Source organism: Rhineura floridana, chromosome 17, assembly GCF_030035675.1.
Source record: "Rhineura floridana isolate rRhiFlo1 chromosome 17, rRhiFlo1.hap2, whole genome shotgun sequence".
In the NCBI taxonomy this organism is placed as follows: domain Eukaryota; kingdom Metazoa; phylum Chordata; class Lepidosauria; order Squamata; family Rhineuridae; genus Rhineura; species Rhineura floridana.
This window is the reverse complement of record NC_084496.1, coordinates 10,317,413-10,336,215: the sequence shown is the minus strand read 5'-3', so window position 1 is coordinate 10,336,215 and position 18,803 is coordinate 10,317,413. Positions and strand designations below refer to the sequence as shown.

Below are 18,803 nucleotides of genomic sequence, written 5' to 3'. Positions count from 1 at the left end.
ATTGAATTAAATATGGACATGGAAAAAGATTTGAATTTCCTGGTTGTGATGGATCCTGGAGACAAATATTATGGTTTGGAAATCAGCGCTGTCCCTGAAGGAATTGAAGAGATTGGAGATAAAGATATTATCGGTTCAAAAAAATTCCTGGACTGGAAGGATTTGATGGAACTTGAAATGGAGAAAGTTAACAGAATTAATCCCTGTTTTGTGTTAATGGAAAAATCTTCAAGAGATGTGCTAGTGTATCGTGTAAAAAAGAGGAACAGAGATGCGGCTTTGCAACAATACTTCAGTGATACGTTCGGAATTGATGGCAAGAAAATATCTGTGATAAAGGAAATTCCTATCAGACTTTTATTATATGACTATGACAGCAAGATTATTGGGTGCGTAAAGATGGAAGATGGAAGATGGAACCAATATGGATAATGGAAGAAGAGCGATTTGAAATTACTGGATTTAGTAGACTTGATGAGTTGGATTAATTGACATGTTTATTTAGAAAAAAAATTGATGGACATATATCTCAAAGATTGGAAACTTCTCTGACTTTTTGTGGAAGAATGAAATGATATGATGTTAATGAGATTTGAAACCAATTAAGATAACCGCTGGAGGAAGGTGATTTTATAATCTATTAAGATACAGGCTTGTTATATATTATAGATTTATAGCTGAACTACGACAAATCGGAAGTCAATATTTTTATTTTTATTTTTTTTATTGTATTAGTTATTGATTTGTGTTTTTTTTTCTTTTTGTATTGTTTTGGTTTTGAAAATCTGAATAAAAATTAATTGAAAAAAAAAAAGAAATGTGGTGTTGGAGGAGAGCTTTGCGCATACCGTGGACTGCGAAAAAGACAAATAATTGGGTGTTAGAACAAATTAAACCAGAACTACAATTAGAATCCAAAATGATGAAACTGAGGTTATCATACTTTGGACACATCATGAGAAGATATGATTCACTAGAAAAGACAATAATGCTGGGAAAAACAGAAGGGAGTAGAAAAAGAGGAAGGCCAAACAAGAGATGGATTGATTCCATAAAGGAAGCCACAGACCTGAACTTACAAGATCTGAACAGGGTGGTTCACGACAGATGCTCTTGGAGATCACCGATTCGTAGGGTCGCCGTAAGTCATAGTCGACTTGAAGGCACATAACAAACAACAACAACAAGGTCAGTAGGAAATGAAATGCAGAAAAATACAGGGAGACTATGATAATACCATGATTAGCAGTGCCTATTCACAGAAAAAAATCCCAAACCAGTTGTGTTAATAACTCAGACATCCTGGCATTGGTAAACCAATCAACACATGTAGTGAGAGAGTGCCTTTTTAAAAAATATATAGTGCTTCAATATGCATTTTTAAGTACTTGCCTTAAAAAGGCTAACATTTTAAAAAGCTTGCTGCCCAATTGATACCTTTTCAGTTAATCAATTAAAAAAAAAATCTGAATGACCAATACAGCATTGCAACTCTAATGTATATAAATATTTCAAATATTGATCAGCATTGTGCCTTATGTCAGGAATCCAAGCTCAGTGATGCTGCTAGGGCTTGAACTCCAGGCTGAAGTCCAGGGTCCTGCAGTCCAGCCCTTCCTCCCCCCTGCCCCCCACAAATGACCAGTAAGAGAGCAGCAGGTGATGAAGGCTATGGCAAACAGACCTGGTGTCAATACTCAGTTCACCACAACATCCTTTTTGATTTTTTTTAAATTATAGTGAAGGAGTGACTTGTACTTAATTACAGATTTTATTATTTTACTTCAAAAAATAAATTGGCTATATACACACCATGCATTTAAAGAACATGGCTTTCGCCCAAAGAATCCTGGAAACCATAGTTTAAGGATGCCTTCTGTTTTAACCTTTAAACATCTACTGAAAACTTTTCTATGGTGCCAAGCTGATGCAAACGATTTAGAAATTATCTTTCTGCAATAGTTAGTTGATTATTTCTGATTTTAAATTTCTCACATGGTTCTTATTATAGATTAGATAGACAGACAGACAGACAGACATTGGTTGGAAAGCGCTGATTTTTTTGTGAATAGTGGTATACAAATGTTTTTATAAATAAAATAAAATGAAGGATGCTGGGAGTTGGAGCTCCGTGAGTGGTATACTACAATTCCCAGGATTCTTTGGGAGAAGTCATGTGTATATATTTGGGAGAAGTGTATGATGTACATGCAGACTTTTCCTACAACAGAATGGTACTTATTCCCAGGAAAATGCATTTAATGTCAGGGCAGCAAAAGAAAACTCAATTGTATTCCTGTAGTCATGATGGCACCAGGATTTAAGTGAGTTTAAAATGCAAACCTGTACATGGTCAGAGCATTTCTTTCTTCTTTTAGTTCTTCTTTTTGGTTCTATATGAGGACAGGACCAAAATTATACCTCTTTTCCTGACCCTAGTTAGTGAAAATTAATACAAGTATTAAAAAAAATCCTTTTAAACAAGGGGAATGCTAAAACAACAATAAGTCTTGTTATACCTTAAAAAACAGCATATTTTATTATGACACAAGCTCTGGAAAGGGGAACTCTGCAAATATATAACAATACATAGCAAGCTACTCAGAATTGTCGAGAGTCTGGGTTATTTCAACATAGTATTAAAAGCCCACAGAAATATTCTCCTAGTAATAACACATCCTAGCCCCAGCAGGATAGCTTTCGACTCCCAAGTTTACACTTTTGCTCAATTTCCACTAAAGCCAAAATATTTCATGGAGAATTTAAATGTTTTGACAAGGTGCGGTCTTCCCTTCATCTTGTAATAGTCTGGTTCAATGGGTCCCAGAATAAAACATTTAATGACTTCCTCACAGGCAATTTTGCAGGCTGGATTGCAGGCTAAAACTAAAGACAATACTCAAAGAAGCCCCACACTATATCTCTGCAGTCTTCCAGGGGTGCAGTATGGAGAAGACCCTTCTATTTTGTCCCAATCAAAATACTAAATGGCAAGCATGATCATTTCCCAGAGAGGCTCTATATAAAAACAGTGCACCCCTTTAAACCTGCCCAGGCCTTAAGATTGGAAATTGTTCATGACCTTAACTGCATAGTGCTATCCTTGAGTGCAGGCATCCTCCCCAAACTCTCTCTCACGCACACATCCATACCATACACTGAAAGCACATTTAACACACGACTCCCCCCACCCCCCAAAAAATTCTGGTAATTGTAGTTTACTCTTCTCAAAGCTACAGTTCCTAGTACCCTTAACAAACCAGTTCCCAGAATTCTTAGGGGAAGGGGAGCCGTGATTTTTAAAGTAGTATAAATGTGCTTGAACTGTATGATGTGGATGGTGAGCTCTGGAAATGAAACCCACTACCACAGCTTTCAGTGGATGTGGCTATGTTTGAGCAGGCCTTAATAAACTCTACACCAGGGGTTGCCAACCTGGCTCCTGTGAAGGCCTTCTTTGGTGCCTCTAGGATGACTCATAATCCCCAGATTCTCAGTGTTCATTAAAAAAAAAAAAGTTAAGATTCTAGCATTTTTAGAATCTGAGATATGAGACAAAAGATACAAACACCATTCTTCTCATTGTTTATGAGAAATTAGCTTGCTCCATCTTTTCAGTGTTTGACTTCCAGGGTGGGGGGAAGTTCCTGCAGATGCCCATATATATTAGAAGTGGAGAGATGGCACTCAGAAGAAAGAGAGGGAGATGTACTTCTGAAGTGTGTGTACGAGGGAGGGAGTGAAAGATGCTTGGTCTGTGGTCTGTATAGGAACATAGGAAGCGGACTTGTACCGAAGCAGACCGTTGGGTCCATCTAGCTCAGTATTATCTACACTGACTGGCAGAGGCTCTCCACGGCTAGAGGGACTGTGAGCGGGACAGTGAGTATGGTGTGGCCACCTTGTATATTTTTCCTGGTCCCTGTTGTTATGAGACACCAACAGCATCAGTGTGTGTCTCTGGGCGAAATCAATATTGTGTGATCGCCACAATAAGGGCCAGCAGGACATAGCTGGCTTGGCATGGTAAGCCCAAGGCTGTCTGGGGGCGGGGGGAATAGGAGGGGAAGCAGCAATGGCTGTACTCTCTCTAATTTTGTTGTGCCACACCCCCACAATCAGGGCCGGATTTAAACTTGTTGTGGCCCTGAGCCATAACATGAGTGAGGCCCTTCCCTCTTCAACAAGTATGTGCATTACTTATAGGGTTAGCGCAGTCGACGACGACGGCAACATGTGGGCTGTTTTCTCCAAGAATCCAAAAGGCCGCATGTGTACGATGTTCTATAGAATTGTTTACTGTTGTCGGCAAGCGAGCCGCAACAATGATATTCAATACCTACCAAATATTATCTTCATTTTGTATGATGTTTATGGTTTCCCGGTGGCAATGTTGTAAACTTTTTTTCTTTCTTTCTAACGCAATGCACCTCATAATGTGAGGCCCTAAGCTGTAGCTTGTTTAGCTTGTACGTATATCTGGCCCTGCCCACAATAGTCATGTGGTGTTCTACCATGCTCTCCCATGGCAGCGATTTTGTGACTGGTGCCCACAGCACTTTCTGAATATTCAAAATATGCCCACTGGTCCAAAAAGATTGAGGGCCCCTGCCCTACACATTTATGTCTACAGAATATCATCAACTCAGTCATGCTCACATTAATCCCAAAATACAGTCCTTTATAAAGGGCGATAAAATGTGGCCCATGGTCCTCCAATCTGAAGCTTTGTGTCACTCCACCATTGCACAGAACTGATTGCTAGCACTTTTTACCTATTTTTATTCATTAACACATAAGACACTTCATTTAAAAGCTTCTAGGGTAACATGTACCCCATAAAGCTTTCCAAGACAGAATTTGGAGCTAATAATCATATTCAGAAAAAGGATACGGCAAAGGGAGACTGCAGGTTTGAAGTATTCCCCCTCATTAAAACAACATTCCCGAGGGTAGAAAGCTAGTGTGTCAAGGAGAAAGCTACCCTTCTCAATGTGTTAGCTTTCTACACTTGGATATAGGAGAGCATTCAAACTTGTTGAACACCTTCACCCACATTCTGAATTGGTCTAGTTCCAAGAGCACACAACTTTTCTGAATGTGCAGATCAGCCCTAAGCCATGATAGCAAATCATCACGTCTCCCCAACATGATCCCTCTCAAAGGCCTTACACGATTTATCACCTCTTGGTTTTCCCTTGAGAAACAGCTTCTGCAAAGGGCAAATGAATGAATTCATAAAGCTGCTTGGCACTGGCAGCATTACCTAAAAGTTCTGCCAACCTGTCCTGAGAAAAGGTTACAAGTTCTGCGATGCTCTGAACATGATTCATTATGGCCTGGCAGTTTTTGGCATTCACGCCGGGCATTTTTAGCAAGAAGTCTTGGGGACCCGGGTTGTATCTGTCCGATTCAGGGAGGCTTTCCGAGTCTGCCGTGATCGCCATGGCTGTTGCCGCATCAGGCTGGGGTCGCTTCCGTTTCAATTCCTCAAATAACTCAGCCGTCGCATAAGGAGAGGGGCACCACAGGAGCCGAAGCCGGGGGAAATGAAGAGTGAGAAGGACGAGCTTGGAAATAACGTCATTGCTAGAGATCTCTTGATGGAGAGACGCCCGGGGAATGAGAGAGAAGGATTTGCTGGGGTCAAACTCGATGAGGAGGACGGGGCGCTTATAGTAACGAGACATGGAGACGCACTGCGTGTAAAGCCTTCCGTTATTCAGGGAGCCAATGAGGTCGCTGATGCTCTTCCGCTCCACGCAAATGTCAGGTGTGAGAATGTAATCACCAATTTCCAAGGTCACAGGTTCGATGTCGATGCCGCGTCGATGGATCAATGATGGAAGTTCACTACGAAATTCACGCATGTCCACAACGATGCTTTGCTGCACACCTTGCTCTTCCTGGCCACCTGTTAAGAGCAGTAATTGTGTGACTGATGATGTCTTATTGTGGGAGAGCACATACTTTGCAAGTAGAAGGTCCCAGCTTTAATCCTGGGCATTTCTAGTTACGGGATAGGTATGAGGATTAGGAAAAACTATTGCCTGAAACCCTGGAGAGCCAGCGCTAGTCAGAGTAGAAAATTTATTTTATTTTATTTTTTCAAATGGCTCTTTATCCAAATAGATCTCAGCACAGTACACAACAGTAATAAAATACTATAAAAGCGAAACACAAGCCATTATGGAATAAAAAAACAGCTAAAAACATTTAGAAGGAGCATGGACAGACAAGGAAGCCTTAACCTGGCACTGGAAAGAGTAACGTTGATGGCAGTCAAGTCTCTCTAGGGAAGGTATTCAAAAGTTGGGGGGCCACCAAAGAACAGGCCCTGTCCTTCATGCAGGAACTTCAGCAACTAATGGCGATACAAGGTTAGATGCCCATAATATATTCTATATGACTTATTTATAAATATATATTATTATTTATTTATTTATTAAATTTATATACCGCCCGACTAGCATAGCTCTCTGGGTGGTGAACAACAGATCAGTACAATATACAATAAAATCCAATAAAACATACAGCGAAGTACAGAGAATAAAAGATCTAAAAACAATTACAGCACATTTTAAATTAAATTAAGTTAAATTAAAAGCCCTAGAAAAGAGGGAGGTTTTAACCTGGCGCCGAAACGACAGCAGCGTCGGCGCCAGGCGCACCTCATCAAAAACACTATTCCACAGTTCGGGGGCCACCACAGAGAAGGCCCTAGTTCTTGTTACCACCCTCCGAGCTTCTCTGTGGGTCGGAGCTCGGAGGAGGGCCTTCGATGTAGAACGTAGTGTACGGGCAGGTTCATATTGGGAGAGGCGTTCCAACAGGTATTGTGGTCCCGCGCCGTATAGGGCTTTATAGGTCAGAACCAGCACTTTGAATCTGACCCAGAAGCAAATTGGAAGCCAGTGCAAGCGGGCCAGAACAGGTGTTATGTGTTCGGACTGCTTGGTCCTTGTTATCAATCTGGAGGCCGCGTTTTGCACTAGCTGTAGCTTCCGAACTGTCTTCAGAGGCAGCCCTACTTAGAGCGCATTGCAGTAATCCAATCACGAGGTTACCAGAGCATGTACCACTGATGTAAGGTCCTCCCTGCTCAGATAGGGATGTAGCTGGGCTACCAACCGAAGATGGTAGAACGCATTCTGTGCCACCGAGGCTACTTGAGCCTCCAGTGACAAGGAAGGATCTAAAAGAACTCCCAGGCTACGAACCCGCTCCTTTAGGGGGAGTGTAACCCCGTCCAGGACAGGGTATATATCCACCATCTGATCAGAGAAACCCCGCACCAACAGCATCTCAGTCTTGTCTGGATTGAGTCTCAGTTTGTTAGTTTGTTAGTTTGTCATCCAGTCCATTATCGAGGCCAGGCAGCGGTTCAGCACATTGACAGCCTCACCTGAGGAGGATGAAAAGGAGAAGTAGAGTTGCGTGTCATCAGCATACTGATGACAACGCACTCCAAAACTCCTGATGACCACACCCAACGGCTTCATGTAGATGTTAAAAAGCATGGGAGACAAGGCCGACCCCTGCGGGACTCCACATTGGAGAGCCCACGGTGTCGAGCAATGTTCCCCAAGCACTACCTTCTGGAGACGACCCGCCAAGTAGGAGCGGAACCACTGCCAAGCAGTACCACCAACTCCCAGCTCCGCGAGCCTCTCCAGGATACCATGGTCGATGGTATCAAAAGCCGCTGAGAGATCAAGGAGAATCAACAGAGTTACACTCCCTCTGTCCCTCTCCCGACACAGGTCATCATACAGGGCGACCAAGGCTGTCTCGGTGCCGAAACCAGGCCTGAAACCTGATTGAAATGGATCTAGATAATCGGTTTCATCCAACAGTGCCTGGAGCTGGCCAGCAACCACTCGCTCCAGGATCTTGCCCAGGAATGGAACATGCGCTACTGGTCTGTAGCTGTTGAAATTATCTGGGTCCAAGGAAGGTTTTTTCAGAAGTGGTCTCACTGCCACCTCTTTCAGAGGGGCAGGGACCACTCCCTCTCGAAAAGAGGCGTTTATGACCTCCCTGGCCCAGCTAGCTGTTCCATCCCTGCTAGTTTTTATTAGCCAATAGGGGCAAGGATCGAGTATCGAAGTGGTTGCACGTACCTGTCCAAGCACCTTGTCCACGTCCTCGAGCTGAACGAACTGAAACTCATCCAATAAAACATGACAAGACTGTGCTCCAGATACCTCATTAGGGTCATCCAGGGTATTTTGGGAGAATATGACCCGAGGCATTATGGGGTAAAGAAAATAGTGGCTGTGCTGCTGAGGAGAAAGCTCTGACATTGTTGCCTATGGCAGCAGCAAAATTAAGTTTTTTAAAAACTGAAGGAAACCACTACTACTAGGGGTAACATCCCCCCTCGCCGATGATGATGAATCCCACTGCCCCACAAATAAGAACATGAGGAGAGCCCTGCTGGATCAGGCCAGTGGTCCACCTAGTCCAGCATCCTGTTCTCAGAGTGGCCAACCACTTGCCCATGGGAAAACCACAAGCAGGACCTGAATGCAAGAGCGTTCTTTCCTCCTGAGGTTTCCAGCAACGGGTATTCAAAAGCATACTGCCTCTGACTATGGAGTGAATTGATCCCCACTTTCACCACCACCACCACACGGAGCTGTGAAATTGAGGGGCATCTGAATTCACTCCTAAATAAACTCTTACACAATTTGTTTCCTGTAAAGGGTCATTACTCTGATAAAGCCTGTGCAAATTCAGCTCAAAAACACCCAAAAATGCATTTTAAAGTAGCCCCATAGATATCGAGAACAGACCTGCTTTACGTGTATCAACAGAAGCAGTCGCTGGGGTCGCATCTCTTACTAGATCCAAGTTGGTTTCATCTCTTCCTTCTCTTTCTTCGGGGATCACCATTCCGGCCTTCTCTCTAAAAAACCCCCCAAAGCAATTATGAATAGAAAGATTTGGGACATCTTCCTCCTTTAAAGCCATCTGAGTTGATGGCCATCCCTATATCTTGTGGGGGTCAAATTCCATAGTTTTAACTATGCTTCTACCAATCACAGTGGGGCCTTGAAGCCCCCTTCCCTGACCATGAAAAACCATAATTCACACTCCTTCCAGCTTGCAAGATTTTAGAAGGGGTTGCCTGGATGCTTGTAAGCTTAAAGGAACAATGCTAACTGGAAGTGTGAAGGCCCAGAAAAAAAAATACACAGAAAAAAATGTGTGTGTGTGTGTTCCATTCTTTTGAAAAACAGCTGTTCCCCCCCCCAATTTTCCCCAGACTTTCACATCTCTAATCCTAACTGGGCCAGAAGGGTCACAGCAGCAGATTTCCCAACACGTCCGCAGCCCTGCTGGTTTCTGGTAACTAGGAAGGAGGTGGGGGGCCAATTGTTTTTTCTCTGTCAGCTCTGAGGCTGGAACAGCAGAGGGGGCCAGACTGGAACCGGCACCAGGAAACAGGGCAGCTTTGGGTCCAGTGGATCCATCGCTGGCTCTGCTCTACCCTTGAAACACCCTGCTTTGGGACCTTATGCCAGAGGGAAGATCTGCTGCCCTCTAACCCCCACCAGCAGCAGAGATCAGGGTTCAGGACCACTCTGTAGAGAATCAGCACAGAACAAGATCATATTCATAAAATTTAGGTTTTATAAAATTGGGGGGGAAATGCCAGGAATAAGCCTAGAACCTTCTGGATGCAAAGTATGTGCTCTGTCACTGATGCATAGTCCCTTCCCAAGGATAACACTTGATGCATCTGATGAAGCGGGCACTAGTCCACATGAACTCATGCTGCAATCAACCTTTGAGGTGCCACAAGGTTCTGTTGCTTGCTCTGGATAGAAGGAAATACCCCCCCTTTGCAGAGTTGACATTTTTATTATATAATTATATTATCATCCATGGCATTTGGCTGCTTACATAAGTTTGCTACCTTGGTAACCAAGGGGGTGGGGGGCAGGGAAGAGATTAAACAAGCCAAAGCTCAGAGCTGCATAGCAACAATAAGATAACCAATGTGCAGTCTTTGCCTTTGAAACAGCTAGAAATATTTCAGGAGAAGTGGAAGATATAACAGAGAATTGGCATTTACAAGAACTGGCGTGACAATTTTACCAGCTTTAAAAAGGCAGGAGATTTCTTTTGTGGAAGCAGAACAAAATTATTTGACACCACAAGCCCAGCATTAGCACTTAGCATCTTTGGGCAACTGGTGGGACCCCAAGGGGGTGCCTGGTCCATCTTTCAAAAGAGTGCCATTTTCCAGGGATAGCAGCATGCAAGGTGAACATTACCGAATGAGTTTTTCAAAGGCTTCCTTTTCTTTTCGTAACGCGGTAAGGTAGCGTTGTTCTTCTGTTGAACCTCCGTAGATAAGGAAATAAACCCTGCAAGGCAAGACACAAAGATATGCCCCATTCAGAAGACGATGTGTGAATATAAGAAGAGCCCTGCAGGATCAGGTCAAAGGCCCATCTAGTCCGGCATCCTGCTAATGCCAGTGGGCAGCCAGATCCCCATGTGACTCCTGAGAGCAGGACAGGAGCACAACAGCCCTCTCCCCACCTGCAATTCCCAGCAACTGGTATTCAAAGACATACAGCCTCCAGCAGCAGAGGCAGAGCATAGCCATTGTGGCTAATAGCCTTTGATAGCCTTATCCTCCATGCATTTCCTCTTTCAACAAGCCTTTTAGGTTGAGACCCAGTCTGCCTCTGTGTTAGAATTGCTTAATGTTTTTTTTAATAATGTTTTTAACCGTTTTTTAAAGTTGTTTTTAAGTGTTTTTAACGCTGTTTTGTTTTAATGTATTTTAAGATCTGTTTTTATGTTTTAAGTGTTTTTAGTGCTTTGTTTGCCGCCCTGGGCTCCTGCTGGGAGGAAGGGTGGAATACAAATTAAATAATAAATAAATTTGTCTAAACCTCTTTCAAAGCCATCCAAGCTGGTGGCCAAGTGTACCTCTTGTGGGAGTGAATTCCATAGCTGAACTATGCGCTGTGTGATTAAATGCTTCGTCTGTCCTGAATCTTCCAACATAACGAACTACTAATCCTAAAAGGTGTTTGTTTAGGAAAAGTAGGCATGTGATTTTTAAAATACCCTTCACGCTCACTGAGATCTACCTCAAAGTAAGTCTGCAGAGCATTTCAGCCTTAGTAAAGCATTATTACAGACCGATTCTGGGCTCTGCTACTCAAGGCAATATGCAAATAGGGACGAGTGGAACTTCACTAGCGCATTGTCATAAGTTATGGACTTAGTTTTCACTGAGATGGGAAACCCCTGTCTGGGCTGTACCATATCAGACTGCAGAAGGAGGCCCACGTGATGGAACACTCCTCGGTAGTAAACACACACACACACACACACACACACACAATTGTCCTTTGCAAAAGGAAACTAGGATGGCGTGGAGGAGGTTAGGCTAGTCTGGAACTCAAACTGTGTTGTGGAGCGTGACTGAGTGGAAAGGGGGGAACTGCCTGGAGGATGGAAGGTTAAGGTAAGAAGGAGGAACAGTCTGTTAGAGGCAGAATGCTGGGAAAGGAGCAGTTGGGATATGGCAGTTGGAGCCATTAGTGGGTCTGGGACCAGGGCTGCGTATGCACCATACACTGAAAGCTCATTATTTCCCCCAAAGAATCCTGGGGACTGTAGTTTGTTAAGGGTGCTGGGAATTTTAGCTCTGTGAGGGGTAAACGACAGTTCCCAGGATTCTTTGGGGAGAAATCATGTGCTTTAAGTGTATGGGCACAGCCTAGGGTGGAAGAGGGATGAGGTTCTGAAGTTAGGGATTGGGCTAGGAGATGGGATCTCCTGTTTTGAAGCTTCTGTGTAAAAAGAAGGGGGGGAAGGGAAACACACGACCAAACAGAAGGTCATCCTGTTAAGTAATACCGCCCTCTTTAAAAAAAAAATAACAACTTGCTATTTCTCTTTCCATATTCTCATGAATAAAATCTGATTTTTTTAAAAAAGGTTAATCCTGGTCTGTCTCTCACGGGATTCACACCAAGTAGCCTCGGTGGCACGGAATGCGTTCTACCAACTTCGGTTGGTGGCCCAGCTACGTCCCTATCTGACCAGGAAGGATCTAACATCAGTAGTACATGCTCTGGTAACCTCGCGATTGGATTACTGCAATGCGCTCTACGTAGGGCTACTTTTGAAGACAGTTCGGAAGCTGCAGCTCGTGCAAAATGCGGCGGCCAGATTGATAACGAAGACCAAGCAGTCTGAACACATAACACCTGTTCTGGCTCGCTTGCACTGGCTGCCAATATGCTTCCGGGCCAGATTCAAAGTGTTGGTTTTGACTTATAAAGCCTTACACGGCGTGGGACCACAATATCTGCTGTAACGCCTCTCCCGATATGAACCTGCCCGTACACTACGTTCTACATCGAAGGCCCTCCTCCGAGTCCCGACGCAGAGAGAGGCTCGGAGGGTGATAACAAGAACTAGGGCCTTCTCGGTGGTGGCCCCTGAACTGTGGAATAGTCTCCCCAATGAGGTGCGCTTGGCACCAACTTTGCTATCTTTTCGGCGCCAAGTTAAAACCTTCCTCTTTTCTAGGGCATTTTAATTTAATTTTAATTCTAATCTAGTTTAAAATCTGCTATAACTGATTTTAGATTTTTCATTTTCTTATATGTGTTCTTGTTGTATTATTATGGGTTTTTATTATATGTATTTGTAGTTTTGTATTTTTGCTGTACACCGCCCAGAAAGCTATGCTAGTCAGGCAGTATAAAAATCTAACAAATAAATAAATAAATAAGGCTCTGAATGCCCAATCTGCAGCAAAGTATTCACTGTGAGAGTCATCTTCCCATCCTTGCTTGTCCTTGCTAGCAGATGGAGAAAAAATTATGCAAAATAACCTAATTATTGTTCATTTCCACAGGCCATGCAAACCCAACTTTTCTTAGGGGGCAGGTCAGAACGTTTGTCTTTTCTAGTACGCAATCCTAAGCACATCCGAAGATGTATATAAGCCGAACAATCCCTTTTTGGAGTCTCTCCCTTGTGGAGGCATAGGAAGCTATCTTATACTGAGACAGAACCCTGGTACATTTGGCTTAGCATTGTTTACACTGACTGGCAGCAGCTCTGCAGAGTTTCAGGCAGGAACATTCCCAGCCCTACCTGGAGATGCCGGGGATTGAACCTGGGACCTTCTGGATGCAAAGCAGATGCTCTGCCCCTGAGCTACGGCCGATCCTCCCTCAGGCCCAACGTACCTCAGAGGCCTCCCCGGCCTGCTTGCTTTATAAATTTCTAGCTGGCGAACGAAGGTCAGCTCCGCATCATACAGCGCAACGTATCTCGGCGCTACTTCGTGCAGGATGCGAGTGAGGGCATAAGGGTCCCCACAGCCATTGAGCGGATGGATCACAGTGAGTGGTTCCTTTAAGATCCCATAATAGGCCTCCGAGGAGGACAGGCTCAGGTGGAGGTCTTCAGGGTTGGCTTCTCCAACACTCTCTTGGCTGCTGCTTAACTCCTCATCGCCTTCTTGCTCCCCCAGGTTTTCCTGCTCCTCTTTCTTCAACATTTGCGTCAGGGTCAGCTCTGGCTTCTTCTTCTTCTGCTTCTTCTTTGGTTTGGAGGGTTCCATTTTGGCTTTTTTGGCCCAGGGTTCTTTGGCACCATTGCCCCTGCCTTTGGCTCCCTGTCCATCTTTCCGGCAGGCTTCGCCAGCGTTCTTGTCCTTCCCAAAGGTTTTGTTATAAAGCCTCGTTAAAAAAGCTTCTGCCCCAACCGTGATGTACTCCTTGAGCTGAGCACAGGTGCGGTCGTCGCTCGCACAGATGAGCACTCGGCCTGCAGTTGAGAAATGGTTGCTGTAAGGCAGGAGTGGGGAACTTCTGGCCTGCGGGCCAATCTTGGCCTACCAGTGGGATCCAAATTGGCCAGCGAGGCCATTTCCCCCAAACCACATCCACCTTTCCATCAGCAGATATCTGTGCTGCTTCACCAGCAGGCTCCCTGCTGGGAATGTGCTGGTGAAGCAGGCCGTTCCCTGTGGGTTGACTTTTGGCAGGTGGGTGGGACCGCCCATTTATCAGTCATCTGACATCAACATGATGATTGACAGGTGGGTGCTGCTCCCTTCCTGTCAAAGTTGGCCCATAGGGTGGGGATGGGGATAAAGATCTGACTTCCTGGGCTAAAAAGATCCTCCACCTCTGCTGTCATGGAACGGTACAGAGCCAAATCTCCCAGTCCCATAACCCCCAAAACAAAAAAAAGGAAGTTGGGATCTGCAACAAAATGGTGCTGTACATCCTCATTCTGCAAGAGGTGTATGCCTGTATCCTCCTCCTTTGCCATCCTCTTGAAAAACCATCTGTGATGTTCCTGTAAGTTAGCATCTGTAAATATGGTAAGTGCAGGTCTATTGGATGATGTATGGTAATTGACTGAGAGAGAAAGGGGGAGTACATGGGTGAGAAGCTGAAGTGCTGGATGATGATTGGCTGAGTGGCTGGCTGGCTGAAGGTATAAATGGAGGTTTGTGAGTGATGAAGGGGGGGTCGGTTGGAAGGAGAGAGTTAGAGAGTTGAGAGAGAGAGGTTGTTGAGTGGGTTGGCAGAGTTCTGAGGGAAGTTTGGAGTGGATTTGGCTGATATTTAAAGAGGATATATATATGAAACCATACGCTTGTGAAACATTCTAAAAGTAATCTTGTTATTTCCTGTTATTAGTAAATAAATACTTCTTTGGTTTACCAAAGGCCTGATCCTTGGCTGGGGAATATACAGACCAGAAGGGAGGGCAAGGTAATTACCAAGGCTGAACAGAAGCAGTATCTAATGGTGGCAGCGGTGAAGGGAGGAATTGTAACAAGTCAAGTATCCAGAGCAACCCAGAGTTGTATGCTTTTTATATAAAGATACAAGGGGGTTGGGAACAGCATAAGCACGCAGTCACAAAAGTAACCAGCTAGAGAGAGACTCAGGCAAAGTCTCTGGGAGTATTGGTTATAGGACGTGACTGGTGGTGTTGCCTAGCAGTGGGATCTAGTGAGATCTGTGCTAGAGTGGAGTGAGAAACCATATAAAGGACGGTCCGGACTGGTGGTGTCCCTGGTGGTGCCTAGTGAAAGGCAGTAGCCACAAGCAGGTGGGAACCTGACAGGGAGAGCCAGGGAAGGGCGTCACACCATCCCCTGCGTGTTACACAGCCCCAAACCCTGAGCACTCTACTGCTATAAGAGGGTGGGGATTTCCTACACATAAGGAAGAACTGCCTGATAATGCGAGCTCTTCAGCAGTTGGACAGGCTGCCTTGGAAGATGGCAGATTCTCCTTCATAAGAGGTTTTTAAGCAAAGGCTGGACAGCCATCTATCACAGATGCTGAACAGTGGATTTCCTGCACCCATAGAGGGGTTGGACTAGATAACCTCTGAGGCACCCTCCAATCCTATAATGACAGCCTTTGTCAACTTGATGTCCTCTGGGTGGTTTGGACTGCAGCTCCCATCAGCCCCATCCAGCACAGGGCTGGCGGGTAAAAGGGGGTGAAAGGCTGTTTTATGATATAGCAGGGTGGGGAATATCTGGAGAGTGGGAAGTAATTCTTGATTTTCCCTCTCCTTAACTCTCTCTCCTCAGTATAACCTGTGAAGGGGGTTTTTTAATCTCCTAAAACACTGCCAAACCCTAATACCTCCTCTCCAGGCTGTCAGATTAAACTCCCCTGACATTTTACTGCCTTGCCCCTGAACTGACATCCTCAGTTTTCATTGGCTCAGTTATCTGCAATGTTAACTTAACAAGCTGGGTCCCCAATACTTTAAGGACTACCTGATTCCTTATATCTATGCCCAGTCACTCAGATTTTGGGGTAGTTGCTGTCAGTGGTCTCCCATGGCTCGGACGTACAGCTCATATCTGCCAGGAGCCATGTAGTCAGTACTGTGGGCCTGATTCTGGAGAACTCCCTTCCAGCTAAGATCAGGAAGTCCCCCTCCCTGCTGAATTCCTGGTGCTTAGTAAAGACCTTTTTATGTCAAGCAGGCACTTTAAGTTTTCTTACTTTAAATTCAACAAAGTTTATCTCTATTGCATTTTTTTTTTAAAATTTTACTGCATACCACTTTGAAACTTTGGGTATTCAGTGGTATACAAATTGCTGAAATAAGCGGTAAATAAAACATTTCACAGGTCCTAGAAATCGCTGAGCAAAGGTCCTTGCTGGGTAATTTGTGGATTTGCATGCATGAACTGTCTTCTTACATGAACTGTCTAGGGTGGTAAGGAAAACTGTTTTATAAGAACAGTAGTAAGCCTCTTGGGCTAAGCATTCAACTAACTCGCCCCATCAGCACAAGGATTACTGCTAGCGCAGTGGGACTCCCCCTCAACTGCACCCTGCACTCTCCCCAAACCTGCTCTAGAGGGCTGGAAGAACCCTTCCAACAGATTTCGGGGGCGCACAGGGGAGGAGAGGGGGAGAAGTCCCATTGCACTAGCGGTAATCCTTGCACGGATAGTATCCTGACTTGATATTATGTTGGATACAACCCTACATTATTATCATAACAGTAATATTATTAGCATCATTGGCAGAACTTGGAAAAGTTACCTTTTAAAACTACAACTCCCATCAGTCCCAGCCAGCATACTTCAAAAACAGTAACTTTTCCAAGCTCTGATCATTAGCATCATAACTAATTAATTGCTATTGGAGGTCGCCGATTCATAGGGTCGCCATACGTCATAAACGACTTGAAGGCATATAACAATAAAAAACTAATTAATATTATGTTATTATTTATCAGCAATAAGAGAAACAACTATAAACAACTGCTGCCTCTGCCCACCCCACACCTCACCTGGCCCACCCAGAGCATCACTGTTTGCATTCTCCCTTTCAATCTCCTTCAGCACTTCTCCAAGAGCTTCCCACTTTGGGTTGCTTTCCAGGATCAACTCCCTTTTCTGGTCTGAAATACAATAGGGAAAAAATTAAGAATTTCTCATTTATACCTTTCTCGGATGTTTTATGAGAACTGGTCAGTCCGTATGGTATTTGTAAATTATGCTGGGTTGAACAGATAAACGTAAAGGCTCAAAGCACAAGTTGGTCATGAATTAACTGGAGTCCCGTTGATTTCAATAGGACCCAAGTTTGTTTGTTTGTTTGAGCTTATGTACCGCTTTTGTCACAACCTTAAAGCGGTTTTTGTACAAATAAATGTCATATAATTTCAAATTACAAAACATATTACAAATCAAGTCACAATTAACATAATTAAATATCAGCAAATGTCAATATCAGAAATAAAACCACAATCTAAAACTATATCAATATTATCAATAATAAAATCAGTGCTCCAAAACAATCTAAGCATAACCACCAATAGCTAGAGAAAGCTCAACGAACTTCTTCTGGATATGACCCTATGTGGTTTAGTGCTGCTTGTTGGCTTTCTGGCTTCTTGCACTCAGATTCATATATTCATACAGCCGCTGGGGATGGCTGCAACTATGGCTAGTCAGTGCAGACAGAGGAAGCTACAGTCAGATCATTGGTTCATCTAGCGCAGTAGTGCTTGCTCTGATTGGCAGCAGCCCAAGGTATCAGGTGCGGGCCTTTCACAGCTCTTTACCAGAGATCCTTTCAATTGGAGATCCTGGGGATAAAACCTTGTGCATTGAAAGCACATGTCCTACCACTTAGCTATGTCCATCTCCCCATAACGCTTTTTATCCAAAATAATCCTTAGCCCTTGACTGTGCCTTACAAACACACTTCAAACCACCTGATTTCTACTTCTGCATTGCCACTCCATCACAAAGGATGGTTTGTCAACTTAGACACCCTGTAAAGTTTAAACTATTGATAAGCTCTCTTAACTTTGGATTGACGCGATGTCCAAATTAAGCCTTAGTGAATTCCTGTTTGCCATTGCTATAGATAAACCCCCCACGCACACTCCACTGGAAGAAGGAACTTCAACTTGTTATGAACTAATTTAAAATAGGAAGCTATTTCTGGATGCTTTTCCATAGAATGTACTAATAGTTGTAGAATGTATTAATCATCAACATAGAGCTCAACATATAACTCTTTCTGTTCTCCCTTCTCTGGAAACTGTGTATTTTATACTGTAACATGAAAGAATATTATAATAAAAATTGTAAGCTCATCAGGGCAGGGACCTGCCCTCTTGTACACTGTAAATCCCCATGCATGCTGATGCCATGATAAAAAATAAAATATCCACTTTTCCATTACCTTTTTCTTCCTTGACATCTGCTTTTTCGGCGACTTTTCTTTTTTTATTTGCTTTGTCATCTGGGAGGCGATAAACTCTGGCCCGAGCATTTAGAAACATAGATGTACTAGAATCAAGAAAAAGCCAACCTAGGAGATGAAGGAGACATCTCTATATATCAGCAAACACAATTACAAAATACCCAGCTTAACTACTCAAGCCCCTTTTCTTTTCCTCTTCCGGTCATCTTTTGGAGCAGTTCCACCCACTTCACATTAGTTTTGCATAAATAAAATTATCCCGTTTGCATTAAAAACAATTATTTTGAAGAAACATGCTTTCATCTCCATCTTTCAGCGTAGCTAGACTACCTCTCAAGGTTGTTGCAAAGATAAAACAGGATAACACCCCAGTACACTGGCCTGATGCAAATGATGTCATAGCAAACAACAGAATATGGCATTGAATATTTTAAAGTGGAACACAGAACACTGCCTTATACCTGCTGAGACTACCTACCTACCTACCTACCTATCTATCCCAGTATTGTCTCCTCTGACTGGCAGTGGCTCTCCAAG

The 18,803-nt window shown here is 43.8% G+C and overlaps 1 protein-coding gene across 2 annotated transcripts in view; it reads right to left on the bottom strand.

The window, feature by feature from the left end:
* Positions 1–2,534: 2,534 nt before the first annotated feature.
* The window catches only part of ERCC4 (ERCC excision repair 4, endonuclease catalytic subunit), a 31,579-nt gene continuing 15,310 nt past the window's right edge, over positions 2,535–18,803 (bottom strand). The window contains exons 6-12 of one of the 2 annotated variants that reach the window (XR_009759359.1): positions 18,246–18,374; positions 16,840–16,950; positions 13,239–13,821; positions 10,287–10,379; positions 8,799–8,911; positions 6,252–6,364; positions 5,836–5,914 (exon numbers count right to left, since the gene is read on the bottom strand). Coding sequence is in view for 1 of the 2 variants with exons in the window: in XM_061599265.1 (XP_061455249.1) it covers positions 5,181–5,914; positions 8,799–8,911; positions 10,287–10,379; positions 13,239–13,821; positions 16,840–16,950; positions 18,246–18,374 (1,763 nt within the window). In the remaining variant the exon portion in view is untranslated. Of the gene's footprint in view, positions 5,915–6,251; positions 6,365–8,798; positions 8,912–10,286; positions 10,380–13,238; positions 13,822–16,839; positions 16,951–18,245; positions 18,375–18,803 lie in introns of both variants that reach the window. The other variant, XM_061599265.1, reaches the window with a different exon arrangement.